At 50.2% G+C, this 17,800-nt stretch overlaps 1 protein-coding gene across 3 annotated transcripts in view; it reads left to right on the top strand.

Annotated features, from left to right (window-relative positions):
- Positions 1 to 17,800, top strand: part of NRBP2 (nuclear receptor binding protein 2) — a 32,371-nt gene that overhangs the window by 913 nt on the left and 13,658 nt on the right. For 2 of the 3 annotated variants that reach the window (XM_085316185.1, XM_085316187.1), the window contains exons 2-10: positions 12,692 to 12,814; positions 13,181 to 13,282; positions 13,532 to 13,621; positions 14,615 to 14,655; positions 14,749 to 14,843; positions 15,145 to 15,168; positions 15,487 to 15,570; positions 16,261 to 16,316; positions 17,089 to 17,184. In XM_085316185.1, the coding sequence (XP_085172311.1) occupies positions 12,692 to 12,814; positions 13,181 to 13,282; positions 13,532 to 13,621; positions 14,615 to 14,655; positions 14,749 to 14,843; positions 15,145 to 15,168; positions 15,487 to 15,570; positions 16,261 to 16,316; positions 17,089 to 17,184 (711 nt within the window). Of the gene's footprint in view, positions 1 to 3,315; positions 3,607 to 12,691; positions 12,815 to 13,180; positions 13,283 to 13,531; positions 13,622 to 14,614; positions 14,656 to 14,748; positions 14,844 to 15,144; positions 15,169 to 15,486; positions 15,571 to 16,260; positions 16,317 to 17,088; positions 17,185 to 17,800 lie in introns of those variants that run through there. The other variant, XM_085316186.1, reaches the window with a different exon arrangement.

Genomic DNA, 17,800 nt, shown 5'->3' on the forward strand with positions numbered 1-17,800 from the left:
TTCCTCCACATTGCTATAAGGGCCCTCTCCTCCAAATGAGGAACCCAGGTGTACCTGCCTCTGCCTGGGCACCCARAAATGGGGACTGAAGGCAGCAGGTAGATCCTTACTCCAACAGAAGGGAGACAGGACTGAGAGGCAGATGACCTCTCATGCTGCATCTTGGTGCCTGTGCCTCAAGCCATGGTGTGCAGGCAGCAGTGTATATGCCACATGGTGAGTGCTGGGGTCTTGCACCCTGACGTGTGAGCCTTGCATGGTGCGTCCCAGGATCTGGCATGCTGCCCTGATACCATGTTCKCAATCCCACAGCTTCTTTCCTGGCTTGTGCTTTGTGCTCCTGGAATCTTAGATCCCACTTGCATGCTACGTCTGAGGTGTTAGAGCCAGCTTTATCTTTGTCTTGTGTTGTCTCCTTTATCATTTTGGGGCATGGGCTTTTTCTGACACTCATCCTCAGCTGTCCCTCTGCTGTCCCCCCCTGCACCGACCGGAGCGAAGCCTCAGCAGCAGGTGTAGGCATTGCAGTCTCCATCATTCCCAAACACTCACTTTGAGCCACAGGTGAGGCACAGGGTAGTGCCAAGAGCTGAGCTGACAGACCCCTGCCTCTCCTGTGGCCTCTTTGCTGGGGTGACTCTTAAGAGGTGAAGGTGAGAAAAGCTATGTGGAAACTAGTTTTTCAGCAGAGGATGCCCTGATACTACTGTGACTAGAGTTGCAGACTTAAAATGATCTCCATAGTATATTAGAAACCAGCAACAGCATAGAGACATTTGGTCTAGATGCTGAATGAGACCCTATAATTTAATTGCGTTTGACCTGCCTTTTATTTTTTTTACACCATTGATGATTGATGTGTATTAATCTGTGACCCATCAAAAGAGTCTGAAACCTCTGGTTGTCCTTTGAAGGTAATTTCTTGTTTAAACAATCGCAGTATATTTTGACCTAGTGGTGACGTTTGAAGATACATATTTTTACATTTAATTTTGACAAGGGAGCTTACTGGATTGGCATAATTGGTGGGAACTAGCCCACTGGAGGTTTGTCTGCTGGTGTACTACATGGGAGAGGTGAAAGAAATGTGGAGCACAACACTTGACGATATTCCCATGCAAATGTTTTGCTAATTGTGACTGTGCAATGCGGTCCRTCTCTGCAGTAAATTATTCCTCAGGAGAGGTACAAAGGACAGACTGGTCTTTCCTAAGTGTTGCAGGACAGCAGAAAGTGTCAAGAAAGCTTATATATGTCAGTGGTTTGCAATAGTCGTGCATCACAGGAATGAGTTATAAAGCTGCAGATATCTCATCTTTTGCAAAACAAGAGGCCTGCCAGGGACTTGCTGGATCCGCATTACTGTGCAAAGTGTCGGCAGCATGGCATGCTTCATGGAGAAGTGTGTGTTCAGGTGAGTGACCAAAAGGAGAGCAGCCTGGTTGACAAACATCAGGTTTGAGGGTTCAGGATCAGTAAAGCTGCCATGAAAAAATGTACATGAACTTGAACAGGGATCTGGTAGTGCTGCCTGGGATTGCAAATGAAAGTGGAGGGAATTCTGTGCAAGTAGCTAGTTTATTGAGTGTTCATAGGTGCTTCAGTTACATACCAGGAAGAAAACATGCTGTTCTGTAATCGTACACTCTCTTGTTATATTATTTCCTAATAGCTCTGGATGAATGGGCTATTCCATTTTAAAGAAATTCTAATCCGCATAAGCATGTCAAGTATTTTTACCAATAGGAATTTTTCCTCACTATCCTGCTGACTTACTATATATTCTCTTTAACTTGCTTTTGCTACAACAGTTGAGGCCTTTGTGGGATCCATGGTGCTGTACTTGGTCTGTCTAAGGCCTTGCAGCTTCAGGAATGGGTAGAGGTGGAGAACTGTCTTTGGCTTGCATTTGCTCTGGTGGCTGTGGCAAAGCCTAGCCATTGGTTTAGGGCAGCATCAAAGCCCCACAAACACTGTTTTAGTAATTTTATTCTTAGTAGCTTAATTTTTATTTTATAATTCTTTATTTTCAGTGACTCAGAGATTAGATGCAGATTCATTACTTGCAGGTTTGGTGTTTTGCACCATAACAAAATCCAAGTCATTTTTGAAATCTAAGATGGGAGGGGGCTCTTAAGATGAAAGTTTGGCTTTTTAGATATTCTATTTTATGCCTTGGTCTGCATCTATTTTAGCGTCTCCCCTCCCCCCTTTTTTTCCCTATCCTTTAGCTATGTGTAGGTGCACTTAAGTATCTCTAGAGCTTCCGTGCAGAAACAGTCATTTAAATCCTTCAGTGAGTTCTTGTTTGCTGCCAGCACAACCTGTCTTCTACCCTCTTCACTTCCCTCCCTGACAGAAGTGTGAAAGTGCAGCAAGGGAATCCTGGTGCTGTAGACTTTTCATTTAGGAAGATAAATTTTCACATTAGTTTGATGATTTTGTTTACTTTTTCCACTCAGAGTAGTAAGGAAAATGAAACTTTTTTTTTTTTTTTTTTTTTGCGTATGTTAAAAGATAGTTTTGCAAAACTTTTTGTATGCAGCAAGTTCCCTCATCTGAATAGTTTCCTGGATAAACTCTAGCACCTGATTATGAAAAAAAAACCAAAAAAAACCCCAAACCACTTTTATGCAGCCATGCTGGTTTGCATTTGCAAAACCTGTATCCATTCAGAAGGAGGATGCTAGGACCATTAGATGTTTAACTCTGTTGTTCATGAGTGCTGGTACTACAGCATTAATCTGTAACATAGACCTGGCAAGGCCCATTCCTTAAACAGCTCTCCCTGCGTCTCTCATGTCCATTTCAGCATGTGCCACTGCCTTGTCAGTGCTGAGTGTTGTGCTCCACACGTGTGCCCTTGTGTGCTCCACGTCCATGCTGTGGTCCCCTGGGCCCTTCCCCTGGTGTGAGCACCTGCTTGCTGTGACAGAGCTGAATTGTGAGCAGAGAAGGGAGAATTATAGAGTTATTTCTCCACTGGTACCTCTGTTCTCCTGTGCTGGCACCCTCAGCCCAGCTGCTGATTGCTAAAATGGAGTTGGTCACAATTTTGCTTGAAATAGTTAATTACTCCCCTTTTGGTCACCTTGTTTAGCAAAAGGGTTAATGACTGAATGTGTAGTGATACAGAGGCCTTGAACTATGAGCTTCAGCTTCTACAACCAACAGAAAGGAAGAAGGAAAAAAGGGAAACAAAGAAAAAAAGAAATGTTTAAGCAGATTTTAAAGAAAATGTTATATTAAAAAAATCTGCAAGAGGCAGAGATTTATGTAGTTTTGTTATAGATTTCCATAGATTAGAAAATGAAAACAAAATATGTAAAAATAATCTAAGGATTTGAACATGTTGAGGTGCAAGCAAGTCCTGACTTTTTAGGTATCGATTATGTTTGCAGTTTACAGTGAGGATAACCACCTCTGCGATATGTTGAAGTGTGTTTTGTTCTGGAGTGCTTTTCCAGAGCAGAGGGAAGGGGTTGAAGGACTTAGCTCTTCCTTGTCATGACTTTTTTTTTCTTTCTTTTACAGCTTTTGTGTTGTTTGTTTAACTTTCCAGGATGAGTTTACTTGTGAACCTGCTGAACTGGGCTGATCAGACAGGTTAATATCATCACAAGGCTTTGCTTTATGCCCTAAATAGCAGGTGCGGCATTCCAGGTGGTTTTACTTGAGGATATTTGGGAAAGCAAAATGAAATCATTTGAACTAAAGTGGCATAATTCACTCATAGATGAACTTTGCTGGGCAGATAATAATGCACTCTTTTCAGTGTGTATTCTGTTGATTTGGCAATAAACAAAAAATTTTTGCTAGATTTAGTGTCCTCCACATTCTCCTTCTACTTTATGTGGGCAAATGCATAGAAAACTATTCTGCCTTTTGCTTCATGTGAGCTGTCCCTGTGCTACTTTCTCCATTTCAAGAATCCTTTAATCCATCGTGATCTTTCCCGGTCATAACAATCCGCTGCCTTGTTCTTGTTGATGGGGAGGGAGGTGACGTGAGCCAAGTGGTAAAGTTTAGTGCAGCAAATCGTCCTTTTTCGTGCAGTAACCTACTCTTTGATTTCCATTCATATTCTCCAACACAATGCTTTTCTGTTTATAGCCCATTGCTTCTGGGCTGTTTGGTGCACTCCTTGCTAAGACACTACTGTTCTGCTTCGTGTCCTCTCTCTCCCAAATGTACTCTGTTCAGCAGGTCCTAGGCTGCTCTTCCTGTGCTCCCTCCAAACTGGATGTTGAAGAGATAAATGCAAATTATTGGCATTCATTTTGCTCCCTTTCTTGTTTTTTTTTTCTTTTTTGTTGTTCTTTTTTGGGTTTTTTTGTTTTTTTTCTGAGCTCCTCTGGCCCCTTCATTTATTTTTTCCATATGAGTATTTTTGTTAACAGTGGCTAGGCATACTGCGTATGAGTCTTGCAAACTTGCACTGGCTTCCCTTATCTGTCCCTCAACTCCTTCCTGCTTTACCTCTGATATAACTAGAGAACATGCACAGTCCCAGAGACTGTGCATATTTTTCTTCTAGGACAAAGAAGGTGTCCCATGCTCATGTTACAAAACAGACTGTAGGAGGATGAAGTGCTCATCCATTTCCTTTTCCATTTGATAAGATTACATTTGACAGCGAGCAAGTGAACGGCCATGTTTTTGCATTCCCCCATAGAAATCAGATGCTGATCGGAAAGATGCTTTCATTATCTTGCGCTGAAAGAGTGCTAGTAACGACTTAAGCGTTCAGCCTGGGTTTGCTCTGCACTAGCATAGCAAGAGGGCAACCTCCCTTCCCTATGCAGTCAGCAGGATAACTTGCACCACATGCCTGTTAACTAGGCTAACTTAAACTGATCGCTGGTCTTATCTGACTCAAAAGAGGTTGCTATTTGTTGTCTTAAAAGATGAGCTTGGATGATCAGCCAACTCAGTTCGTTACTTTCTTGATTAGCATCCAAAACCCATCACTGGGCATTTGTCCTCAGCCCAGACCAGTGGGCATAGCAGGCCTGCAGCAATGAGATGGAGAACTTGGGTTGCAGCTTGTCCTCTAACACCTCCTATTCTCCCTTCACGTTCCCATCCTGGCCCTGTCTAGGCTCTGCTCACTTTCCTGGTGCCCAAGGGCAGGCTGGTGGCAAGGCTTCTGGCCTCTTTTTTTACTTTATTTTGCAGAGCCATCTGTAGCACCTGCTGTGACCTGTTGTCTGTTGGGCTGCTGGCTCTGAGCAGGTGGTCTGATGGTGTTTACAAAGGTTTTAGCAACACTCCTAGGAAATTTCCAAGATGCAGTTTAGCCAGAGAGCAGAGCGGGTGGCTGGACAGTGTGCAGCTCTGGCAGACCATAGGCTCATATCTCCCTTCCAGGGGTGTGCAGTGCCCTGGTAAAGCAAATAGCTCCCTGCAATCTGGCTTCCTATTGGGCTGTTTCCTGGGCAGTCTCTGTCCCCAGGCAGGCTTATGTGAAATGATACATCATCTGTCTAGGGAATAACATTTGCATTGTCTTCACTGTGCAGGACCTCTCTCGGGTCTTACCTGCGCAGTGGGAAAATACACTTCTGTTCCCTTTCTCCAGCAATGGAAGGAGAGGATGAGGATCAAGTTGGTTGCTCCAGCAGCTGCTAGGCAAAAGGGAAAGGCAAGCATGGGTCCAGAGAGAAAGGAAAGAAACTCATAGCCCTCCCACCCAAAAGCAGAGGGGTCAGGCTGGCAGGGGGGCTGTGTTTCTGCTCCGGATCCTGTTTGAAGAAGCTTCCTCTTCCCGTCTCCAGATACTAAACAGTGTCCTCCCTGGTGACACTGACTGACAGGCGTGGTGTCTCCTGGGGATGGATAGATTTCTTGGGAAAGGGTTGGGTGCAGTGAGTGTTTAAATCTTTGATGCTGTGCATCCTGTTGAGTTTGACATGTACATATTTCCCTCTCTCACTCTCCCCTACCTGCAGGGGAGCCAGGCATCTGATGGTTTCTTTCTTTTCTTTCTTTCTTTCTTTTTTTTTTTTTTTTCTGATGGATTGCTGCTTCGTTCTTTCTGCCTGTAACTCTGTTGCTCTTCTCCTCTGAGGTTCACTCCTCCTTCAGTGTTGCTGAGGGTGAGTGTCATTTATAGTATTTGCAACATTTGTCTCTCCACAATTCTGCAGAAAACATTAAACCACAGCAAAGTTCACGTTAACCCTTGCTGTTACATCCCCGCTCTGTAGACTGCATTCCACCATCCCTGTTCAGCTAGGTCTCTCCAGCTGGTTGTGTATTAGCCCTGTATCTACCTTGGTCTGAATTAATGCTGAAAATATGTTTTTGTGAGAGGTAGGATCAAATACTTCACTGAAATCAAAATATTTTCCATCTCATATTTTCCCTTCACCTGCTGATTGTGTAACATGATCACACAAAGAGAACAGGTTTATCTGGCACCGCAGATCCTCAGCCCTCCTCCTACACTCACAGGACTTTGTAGGCTGGATCTGTTGTTTTGCCGTGGACTGGAGATAGCAATATGGGTGGACACTATGTGAACACTACCCAGCTGGTTCTAATGTCACAGCTAGCCTTCGGGCTATCCTGCCACAAGCTGGACTCCAGCCAGCAGCCCAGCGAGGTTAAGAGGTTAAGGAGTGGGTTGCTTCCTGTACTTCCTTTGAGGATCTCAGGGCTGCTGAGATCTGTTCCCTGCCTCCCCAGTGAGGACAAGGGAGCAGCTGGTGGCAGTTTGGGTGCCTGAAACACGGGTCCTGGAAGCAGACAGCTCCAAGATCTGCCGCTGAGCCTCTGAAACCCTGGGCAAAGTGCTCTCTGCTCAGCATGTGGGCCTGAATGTCAACTGTTCACCTAGAGAAGTGCTTACATGCACAGCAGAACAGTGAATGAATCCCCCTTGCCCGTCAGTTGCACACTGCCTCCATGCTGCTACTCCTGCAGGACGTGCTCCAGCTTCCCCAGGGTGGTTCTCTGTGCTGTGCTATTTATTTTCTCTGCTGCTCGGTGAACTGAAGGAAACAGTACAGGTCCCAGAGTGCCTCCTCATCCCTCTTAACATTTTTTCCCCCTCCTGTTGCATAGTTTTAAAATGATTTCCATATTGCAGCAGCCAGCCTCTGCCCTGTGTGTTACACAGCCTGGAAAGCTGAAGGGAGGAGTGCAGCCTCCACCCCAGAGTTGCATCACCACAGCCTTAACAGCACCTCCATGGTAACTGTAACCTGAAAAGAAGTCCCTTGAGGACCCCAGCCACAGTCTTCGGTGTCACCTAGGTTTATGAGATCCTAGAGCAGAATGCCAGGGTGGGGTTCACTTTGCAGAGGTGCTCTCCCAGGCACTTAGTGTTCCTTGCCCAGCCTTGTGGCCCCAGCAAATCCTGCCAGTTCCATGCACCATGGGAGATAAAATGTCCCAATGACATGAGGTGTCAGATAAACTGCATGCAGTGAGCACTGCCATCTCCATGCACTGCTAACCCTCTTCCTGTTAGCAGTGACCAAGCATCTGTGCTCTGTGGCACTGCTGCCTTAGCAGAGGGGTTGTGTTGGAGATTGTGATCTGTGATATCAATGAGTTCCTAATGTCACCATGTGACTGGACAGGCTTTGATGCCCTTGCCCAGCTCAGCAAAGATGCTCACTCTTCTGTGCCTGGAGAACTGTGGGTTAGACGAGTGGACAGTGAGGTGGGTTGAGAACGGGCTGAAAGGCAGAGCTCAGAGGGTCATCATCAGTAGCATGGAGTCTAGTTGGAGGCCTGTGGTTAGTGGCATCCCCCAGGGCTCAGTACTGGCTCCCATTCCGTTCAACTTATTCCTCAGTGACCTGGATGAGGAGACAAAGTACCTCCTCAGCAAGTTTGCTGATGATACCAAGCTAGGAGGAGTGGCTGACGCACCAGAGGGCTGTGCTGCCATTCAGAGAGACCTGGACAGGCTGGAGAATTGGGCAGAGAGGAACCTCCTGAGGTTCAACAAGGGCAAGTGCAGAGTCCTGCACCTAGGGAGAAATAATCCTAGGCACCAGTACAAGCTGGGGGCTGACCTTCTGGAGAACAGCTCTGCAGAGAGAGACCTGGGAGTGCTGGTGGATGACAGATTGACCATGAGCCAGCAATGTGCCCTTTTGGCCAAGAAGGCCAATGGTCTCCTGGGGTGCATTGGGAAGAGTGTTGCCAGCAGGTTGAGGGAGGTTATCCTGTTGCTCTCCTCAGCCCTGGGGAGGCCTCATCTCTAATACTGCGTCCAGTTCTGGGCTCCCCAGGACAAGAGAGACATGGAGCTASTGGAGAGAGTCCAGTGTAGGGCTACAAAGATGATTAGAGGGCTGGAACATATGAGGAGAGGCTGCGAGAGCTGGGCCTCTTTAGCCTGGGGAAGAGAAGACTGAGAGGGGATCTTATCAATGTGTACAAGTACCTGAAGGGAGGGTGTCAAGGGGATGGGGACAAACTCTTTTCAGTTGTCCCGTGTGACAGGACAAGAGGCAATGGGCAGAAATTGAAGCACAGGAAGTTCCGCCTGAAGGTGAGGGGGAATTTCTTCCCTGTGAGAGTGACAGAGCACTGGACCAGGTTTCCCAGAGAGGTTGTGGATTCTCCTTTTATGGAGAGATTCAAAGCCCGCCTGGAAGCAACCCTGTCTAACTTGCTCTAGGTGACCCTGCTTGAGCAGGGAGGTTGGACTAGATGATCTCCAGAGGTCCCTTCCAACCTTACTGATTCTATGATCCATACTCAGAGGCAGGCAGGAACCAGACCACTGCTCGGAAAGCAGGATAGAGCCACTGTACAGGCTTTAAGAGACTGCCATGCTCTTGTGCACGCTCATGGGCCATTGATACCCCAAACTTTATCTTTCCTCTTGTCTCTGGCTCTGCAGCAGTCCTGAAAATAGATTATCTAAAGAGGTTTCGTCCTCTTCTTTCCAGGCCTGCTTCTCCTTGGGATGCACAGCGGCTTTGGGCTGACCTCCTCATACATCCCTAGCACCTCAGATCACTTCCTCCAGCTTGGGCAGCCTGCTCTCTCGCCTCCTTGGCAGTCCTTCTGCATTTCTGTTGGTTTCTGCATGTTTATGCCTTGGAGTTGTGTGGGCTCAGGGTGTGAGGAGGACCCATGATGTCCTTCTCTGTGGGTACTCTGTCTCACCCCCCAGCCTTGTAGGGAGCAGGGACACCAGTGGTAACCTGCACGCGTGCCGCTGCCATTCCGCTTGCTCCTTCAGCCTTGGCCCATGAGCCCCCACGCAACCCGTCTGTGCCCCTGATGCCAGCTCCCTGGCCAGTCCCATAGGATTGCTGGCTGTCACCTCCCTCCTGGCACTCATCCCAGCCTGATCTCGCAGCCTGCTCTTGTTTTTCCCTGTGGTCCCTGCCAAGGCTGGCAGAGTGAGCTCTTTTAATGTCGCTGGCTCCTTTCTGAGCCACCTCCAGATTATCCTTCGCTTGTGCATAAAGGTGCCCGGTCCAAGCCCAAGTTCCCAGCAGGGTCTGTTGTGTGCTTTTCAGTCGCATTAAAGAGCCAAGGGAGCCAAGGGTGGTAACATGACCCATCCTGCTCAGCATTAATCGGGGTTGAGTGCTGGGGCTTTGCCCTGCTCTGTTACCCTGGAGACAAAGTAGTAAATTCATGCCAAACTTTGGAAATGTATTGTGTAAAGTAACTGCTGAAGGAGGGTAGGTCTCTCTCTGTTGAAAGGGCATTTGCGGCATGTGGGCAGGGCAGAGGGACCATCGGGCGTCCCACTGAGGCTGGTGCACCGTAGTGGCCATCCCAAAGGACTCGCGCAGGGCATTGCGGAGAAGCCAAAGAACAGCAGCAGGGCCACCACCAGGCCTCCCCACAGTCTCCTCTGCACAGCCCAAGAAGGGTGATAATCCACCTTTGCCTTATTTTGTTCACCAAATTAGGTTTGAATCCCGGTAGCAGAGGAAACATCCACCTCCCTCTTACGAGTCCCTCGCCRCTTGTATTTAGCAGCTGCTCGCCCGAGGCCTGTGGGCTGTATYGCTTGGTCTTTTTCTCTGGACTATTTCAGACCTTGTTCATGTGAAAACTGCAAAAGGGAGTGATTTACTGTAAGATGCAGTTTGATCCTCTGTAAACCTTCACTTTCTTCTCCCCGGTGATCTCTTGAGGCTGGTCTCAGCTCCTTCCCAGGGCTTTTCTGAAGCAGCTGAATTGGGAATTTTCCCTGACCTGCTCTAGAGTATTGCTTGTTAGTCCAGTTCCATGTAGGATCTGCCTATGTATGAGCATGCTGAGGCAGAGTGAAGCGCTGAAGGTCATAATGTGAGCTGGCCAAGGTGACCTGTGTCGCGTTCCTTTTGCTCTCAGTCAGTTGTGCAATTACAGTGCAATGTTTATTTATTTATGCAGTCTCAGAGCTCAGTGCACAGGACAGCTGCTCAATGCTTGTTTCATTCTCATTCAGCACAAGACTGAGCATGTTCACAGCTCTGTGCAGAGCAAGGAGGGTTTCTTCCCTTGCAATCCCATCCAGAGCCCTTCACTGAGCACCAGAGCCCCGCAGACACTGAGAGGTCCACTGTTCTTCTGGGTCTTAAACACCCAGCCCCACCACCCTCCCACCTAGCGCAGCCTGTGCGCCAAGGCCACCAGCCTGACACTGGGCACGAGCAGCTCTCATCAAAGCTCCATGTCACTCAGTCCTTCCCTCCAGCGTCCGCTTCGCTCTGGACGTCAAGCACTGGCTCCTCTGGGGCCTGGTGCCATGGGGCTCATGGCAGCTTGCATGACTGCCTGACAGGAGGAGAGCAGCATGCGTCCCCACCAGTTGTACCAGTTGAGCAGCATATGCCATTCCCAGGAGGCAGCAGCAGCAGGCTGCTAACCTGCTGACTGTGTAGCACTGGGAGTACTGGAAGGCCGTTGGGATGTGCTGGGGATATTGTGATCAGCAAGGCTGAGCCTGGCAGCTGTTTGCTATCCCCACCTTGCTGGCCAGGTCCCAAGGCTCCTGGTGACCTCAAGTTTTGGGAGCACATTTGGGAAGTGTGACCCTGAGTTGGGCTGGCTGGCTGCATCCCAGCTGTCTATGCTGGGCTTTGTGTGGAGCATGTGGAACTAAGAGCGGAGAGCAAGTAATAGAGGCGCTTTGTGCACCACCAGCAGAGGCTGGGCCACAAGCTGCTGGCCTCCCCCATCATCCCCTCCTAATGAGCCATGTCACTCCCACAGCTGTGTTGGTGCCCTTAGCTGCCCCATGCCATGGCTGGGCAGCCCTGGTGGCAGGGACAGGGTGTACCAGCAGTGGGAGCCACAGAACAATCCCGCTTTTCATCCAGCACCCAGTGCTCTGCACAGCCACTGCCTCTTGGGAGGAATGAGCTGGCGGTGCTGCTTCTCATGGGAGCTTCAGGAGCTGAAGGAACAGTGGGGCCCAGTGGCCATAGCCCCAGGCTGCCATGGGTCCCGCAGGCTGCCCAGGGACCTGCAGACCCCGCAGACTGCCCAGGGACCTTGCAGGCCCTGTAGGCTGCCCATGGACCTTGCAGATCTCACAGTCTGTCCATAGATTGCAAAAGCTGCCTGCRGATTCTGCAGGTGCACACGGACTCTGCAGAGCTCCTTGCTGAAAGAAGCAGGGGCTGGTCAGGCGTGGCTGAAGGCCGGTCCCATGCAGCAATGCTCTTGCGGAGGATAAGCAGGTCTGTGATGGCTCAGCCTCCAGTGCTGACAGTGGTTTGGGGAGCAGCATATGCCATTCCCAGGAGGCAGGACCCACCAGATTACTGGGGTTAGGGTGGTCTCTGAGTTGTTGCATGTCTGTTGGGACTAGATGCCTTTCAGGCACTTTTTCTGTGGGCTGGAGCCATATCGCCATTGGCCTGGAGACCTACAGTCTGGCACTGCTGGGAGGTGCTGCCCATGAGTCAGCTACCTCAGAGACCCAGTACAGGGACTGGGCTGCCATGGACCAGGTCCCTGCTGGATGCAGCTCGCAGAGGTGACATTTGCAGTGCAGCTCTGGCCTCTGGGGATGGGAGCTCCTGTGACAGACCCTGGGCATGGTGAGCTTGGCCCCAGACACCTTGAGATGTTACGAGAGTGACATTGTGGCTTTGGTTTGTCTGGACTTTCTGATTTGCCACGTGCAGTGTGAGTGGGTTGGTGTCACTCACCTGGTGCTGCTAAGTGCAGCCACCCTGGTGTGTGGCAGGACCCCCCATTGGCCACCCTTGCCTGGCCCAGCGCAGGTCTGCTGTCACAGCTGGCCTGCCCACCTCATTTGCTGGCTCAGCTGTCTAGGGCTTGAGGCCGTCCCAGTGCCCCATCCCTGTGCAGGAGCAGGGCTAGGAGGTGACGGCAGCAGCCAGCATCTCTCTGGATTTCACAAAAGGGCCAAGAGAGGGGCTGGCATGGGAACTGCCTGAATTGCTGGTTCTCTTCAACCCGTCATGTCCTGGGGACATAGTGCCCATTGCTGTGAGAAGAGCCAACCTCCAAGCTGTCTGTTCCCAAGGGCAGGACAAAAAAAGGTAGCAGGTCAAGGTGTTCGCTCTGCCCATCCTGTCCAAGCCAGACTCTGCTGTAGACAGGAATCCCTGCAGGAGCAGGTAATAAAGAGGCAATTCGGCTGCATGCAGCATGTCCTTCAGCTGGGAGTCTTGGGCCTGCTGTGGGGCCAGGAGCCATGGACAGAGTGCAGTCAGGCTGTCTCACCTTCTTTGGTGGCTTGCAGGTGAATCAGGGGAACATGCCGGGGATCCAGAGCACCTTCCTTGCCATGGACACAGAGGAGGGTGTGGAGGTGGTGTGGAACGAGCTGCTGTTCACCGACAAGAAGGCCTTTAAAGCACATGAGGTGAGCGATCTGTCCCCTGTGAGAGCCTGCTCTTCCTTGTGTGTTCTGAGACTGCTGGCTTGCTCCTTTCCCTGACCACTTCAGAGAACACTGCTCTCTGTTACTCATCGTTAGCAGTGTCTCAGCAGCACAGTCACCTTGGTCAACAGTCCTAGTCACAGCCTGTTATGCTCATGTCTCTGTGTTTTCCTTATTTTCTCTTTCAAAGCCAGCTCCATATTTCCTCTGTACCCTGGAAACAGCTTTTCCTGTGTCCTCAGGCACAGCCTTCTCCCCAGCACCAGGCTCCCTGCTCCTGGAGGTGTCCTTCTCGACCCCTTGGCACTTGCTGCTGCTGCCCTCATCTGTCTCCCTCTTTGTCTACAGGAGAAGATCAAGACCATGTTCGAGCAGCTGGTGCTTGTGGATCATCCCAACATTGTGAAGCTTCACAAATACTGGCTGGATGTGAAAGACTCAAAAGCGCGGGTATGGAGGACTGTGGGAAGCACTAGGGTGTGGGAGGAATGCCAGTGTGAATCACACAGGACCTGCTGCTCATCCCAGTCCCTAGGAATCTCCTTCCTTCCTTCAGGGAAGCTGCRGTGAGCAGCCAAGTCTGACCCTGTGCTGGGCTTAGGCCTGTGAGCCAGCTGCTGATGGAGCCTTGTGGGCCATGCACAGGTTCTGCTTCTGCAGAGCAGCTACAAAGCCAAGGACATCTCCCTTCCCTCCCAGGTCATCTTCATCACAGAGTATGTGTCCTCAGGGAGTCTGAAACAGTTCCTGAAGAAAACCAAGAAAAACCACAAGGCCATGAATGCCAGGGTAGGTTTTGCTGGGAGCACAAGCCTGGGAGGTTGGGTGTCCCAGGTGAAGTGCGTAGCTCCGTGCCCACTGGAAGAGAGGTCTTTGATAAGGCAGGACAAATGTGTATGGTTACGCACTGAGCTGCACAGAGACTCTCTCTTCTGGAGTTGGTTAGGGTTAGAGTGAGAGCAGAGCTTCCCTGGGGAAGCTCACTGATTCTCAGAAACTGGCCTGCGGCCTCTTTACGCAGAACCCACTGTACGCTGCTGGGATCTGACCCTCAGAAGGAGGAACTTGTCAGCTGGTGCTGCAGTCTGCTGCAGTGAAGTGCTGAGTGCGCCTAGAGCAGCATCACATCTCTGGAGGCTCTGCTCCCTTTCAGTGAGGAATGGTGGGCTTGTGGTGTGGTTGTAGCTTGGGCAGAAGGAACAAGTTTCATTTGCAAAGCCTGGTCAGTTTAGGTCTGACTAATGATTTTGCAGGCCAGTCTCAGCTGACTGTGATGGAGGAGCTGAGTGACTATTCTGGGGGCACTGTGCTTGAGCTTGCAAGCCCTGCCAAGAGGTTGGGTTCGGTACCTCAGCAGTGCAGATATGCACTTTTATAACTGGGACTCACTATTGGCATTTAAAGGGTTTGCTCATATCTGTGTGTACAAATCATGTGCAGGGACCCCCTAACCACAGCCAGCCTTTGCACCCTCTACATAATGTGTCTGTCTATGCTCCCAGCTGGGGTTTTGTGCTCAGGAGAACTCTTCTGCCAAATGACGATCATAGCACTGAAGTTCTTGGCTTTGCTAGTATTCTCTGAACAGGGATTGCAAAGGAGACCATTGTGGCTGGGACACAGTGTGGCTCATCTTTAAGTAATAGCCTTCCCAGGGCTAGTGGAGGGTTGCTTTCCCTGATTAATGGATAATAGGTTGGAATGATCTTGCTGCAGCTGCTGGGGACTTCTGGGCTCTGATGGGTGCCTCTGTCTGACTGGGAGCTCTGGTGTCTTCTCTAGGCCTGGAAGCGCTGGTGCACTCAGATCCTTTCTGCCCTCAGGTAAGCTTGCTCTCACCTGTGCCATCAGCCATCATGTTTCTTGCTGACCTGGACACTGATAACATGCGCAGGGCGGCTTTGTGCTTTCCCCAGCTTCCTGCACTCCTGTGACCCTCCCATCATCCATGGCAACCTCACAAGTGACACCATCTTCATCCAGCACAATGGGCTCATAAAGATTGGTTCAGGTAGGAAGCTGCAGCCCTCTCAGGTCCACAACTCCAAATGCTGATGGCTGCATCATGCAAGAGTCAACAAGAAGAAGCTGTCACACCTGTAAGAGATGTGAGGTCAGGGAAGTGCTGGGGTATATGGGTATATGATGACCTGCAAAGAGCTGAGGGGTTCTGCCTGAGGCAAGACTTGCAGGATCCCTCAGGAAGTTGTGTGCATCACCTGTGCATGGTTTAGAGTGACCCTTCTCTTCTGTTTGTCATCTCTTCCATATCCTTCTTGCTCTTCTGGTTCTGGATTGGCACTGACTGGCAGTCTGGCACAGGGTATTTGCAAATGGTGAGTGGTCCTCTCCCACCTCTCCTTTCTTCACCCATTGGGCCCTGGGGATCCTTTCACCTGTGAGGGACTGCAGTACCAAGGAGTGCTTCTGGTGCTCTGCAGATAGAAGGACCTTTGTTCTGCAGGGAATTGCTGCTCTTGTTGAGGGTGCAGCAGGATCTCTTAGGGGAGCAAGTGCTCCGTGGGTGGTCTGCATGGGCAGGAGCAAACACAGAGCTTCCTGCTACCTTGGAGCCCCTACCTGTGCTTACAGCCATGGGGAAATAGCTTAAGAGAAGAGTTGTGAGTCAGAATATTTTTTGCTCCCCAACACAGCCCTCCCAGACGATCTTCGAAGCCCCATCAGGATTGAGAGAGAAGAGCTACGCAACTTGCATTTCTTTCCCCCGGAGTATGGCCGTGAGTGCAGGGTCTGTCGGAGGGGGGAATACAGGCASAGTGAGTACCTAGAGAGAAGTGGAGGAGCAGTGATGTGCAAAATATAGGAGCAGTAAGTGCCTGCAATACAGCTGCAATACAGAATTATTCAGTGTGTTCATAACTAAAGCTGTTGGCCATGAGTCACAAAAAATCTCATGATAGTGGATGACTGTGTAATAAAATTGTAGGGGAAATTCAGTGTTGATTAGTGCAAAACTATGCACGTGGGGAAAACAGCTGTGCCTACATGGTAATGGCCTCTATGTTAGCAATTACTGGTTAGGAACAGGATCTCAGCATGACCAGTTCTCAGGAAAGGTCAGCTTATGGCTCAGCAACACTCAAAAAATGTGTGAAGTGTTACAATGATTGAGGGGAAAACCAGAGTAAAGAATCTTTATGCCGTATGCAAGTTCATGATGTGATTCCTCATCTTGAGGGGAGTAAAAGAGAAAGGTCTGTGTAGGTAACTGAGAACAAATGTATGCTAGGGGACAGAGGAAGGAAGTGGGAGTGGGAGGCATGAACAGAGAGTCATGGGTGTGCAGGGATGAGGGCAGGAGTGTGGAAGGAGAGTTGTGTGCTGGGATGAGGCAAGCGGATGCCCCTATTCTGAGTGGGTACTGGCCTGGAACTCTGGTCTGATATGGTTCTGGCTTGGTTTTGCAGAAAAGGCTGATGGGACTGCTGTGGACATCTTCTCCTTTGGGATGTGTGCACTGGAGGTACGGAGCAGGACTACTACAAAATCTGGGAACTGAACATGGTCCCTGGTTTCAGAGCAAGGTGGATTTGTTCCAGCTGAACCTACTGGGGATTTTGTGTGGCATGGGGAGCTCCCCAAGCAGTCTTCCTGCCTTTTCCCCACCTCACTCTGAGCTGAGGGCTTCCTCACAGTGTCAGAGACATCACTGCTGGGTTCAGTGGAACATTTCCTGCTACTGTGGCCCGCTCTGCCCTGGGCACAGCAACAGGCTTAGCTCACCCTGTCCTGCATTCAGCTGGTTCGTGTCAGCCATCACTCCCTTTCCCTCCAGTGGAAGGGATGGCACCGAGGGCAGGGACAGACCAGGCTGCCCCCAAGAGGACATGTGCTGCCAGGCAAGAACCGTTGTTCGCTGCGATCTGCACCAGCTGACAGGGACTGGCAAGTGGGGCTGTGGGTACCATCTGCACTGCCCACCCTCCTGTGTGGTGCCCAGAGAGCAGCCCCTGGTGTCCACCCTGCCAGGAACACAAAAGCAGACTGAAGCATTGTGTAGATGGGCAGTGGGCTCCAAGGGCAGAGAGACAGCAGCCAGTGATCTCTGGGGAGCCCCGGAGATCTGGACCTTCTGTCCAGAGTCATGATCAGGGCCTGAGACAGGCTTGACCTGGTTGTGTGTCCTGGCAAGTAGTGCTACAGCTGCCTCCCTGCTAGAGGAAAGTCCCTTTGGGAAGCTCTCACGAACTGGCTTGGGCTGGCTGCATGGAGACACAGCTGTACTCCTTCCACAGATGGCAGTGCTGGAGATCCAGACCAATGGGGACACACGGGTCTCAGAGGAGGCAATCATGCGGGCACGACGTTCTTTGGATGATCCCAACATGCGGGTAAGCGCAGCTGGTTGAGCCTCAGGGACGGAGATGGGTCTCAGTCATCCTTCGTAGGGTGTAAAAATTCCCATGAATGTCCTGCCCTCAGCATCCCAATGGAGGCAGCCTGACATTGCTGGGTGCTTCAGGACAAAGCACGAGGTTAAACCACTGCTGAGAAATGGTATACCACACAAAAAAGTAGTCAGATCCCATGAACTGAAGGACAGAGGGTTTCCTCATCTCCTGGGCTGGTAAAGATGAGAGGCTTGTCCTTACTGCTGTTTCCCAGTCCTACCAGTAGTGAAGTTGAGTGCAGATTCCCAACAGGTGCACATGCGCACATACGCACGCCCATACACTCTGTACAGGCACAGCCAGCCAGAAGCAGCTCAACACAGACTGGGGGACAGTGTTTACTGGCACTCACATAAACAGACAGCACAAAGAGCCGGCTCCTGTGTCTGAGAATCAATGCTCAGGGAAATCTCTTTCTCAGCCCTCTGTCCCACATGTCTCTCTGTTACTGAGTCAGACCTATGGTCTCTCTCTGGCATCTGCCTGCTCCAGACCTTTCATTCTACTTACCAGTTAGTTCAGCTTGAAAATCACTGGAGAATCTCACATGCACATT

This window comes from Rhea americana, unplaced genomic scaffold (genome assembly GCF_003343005.1).
Source record: "Rhea americana isolate MKP2758 unplaced genomic scaffold, rheAme1 scaffold_456, whole genome shotgun sequence".
In the NCBI taxonomy this organism is placed as follows: domain Eukaryota; kingdom Metazoa; phylum Chordata; class Aves; order Rheiformes; family Rheidae; genus Rhea; species Rhea americana.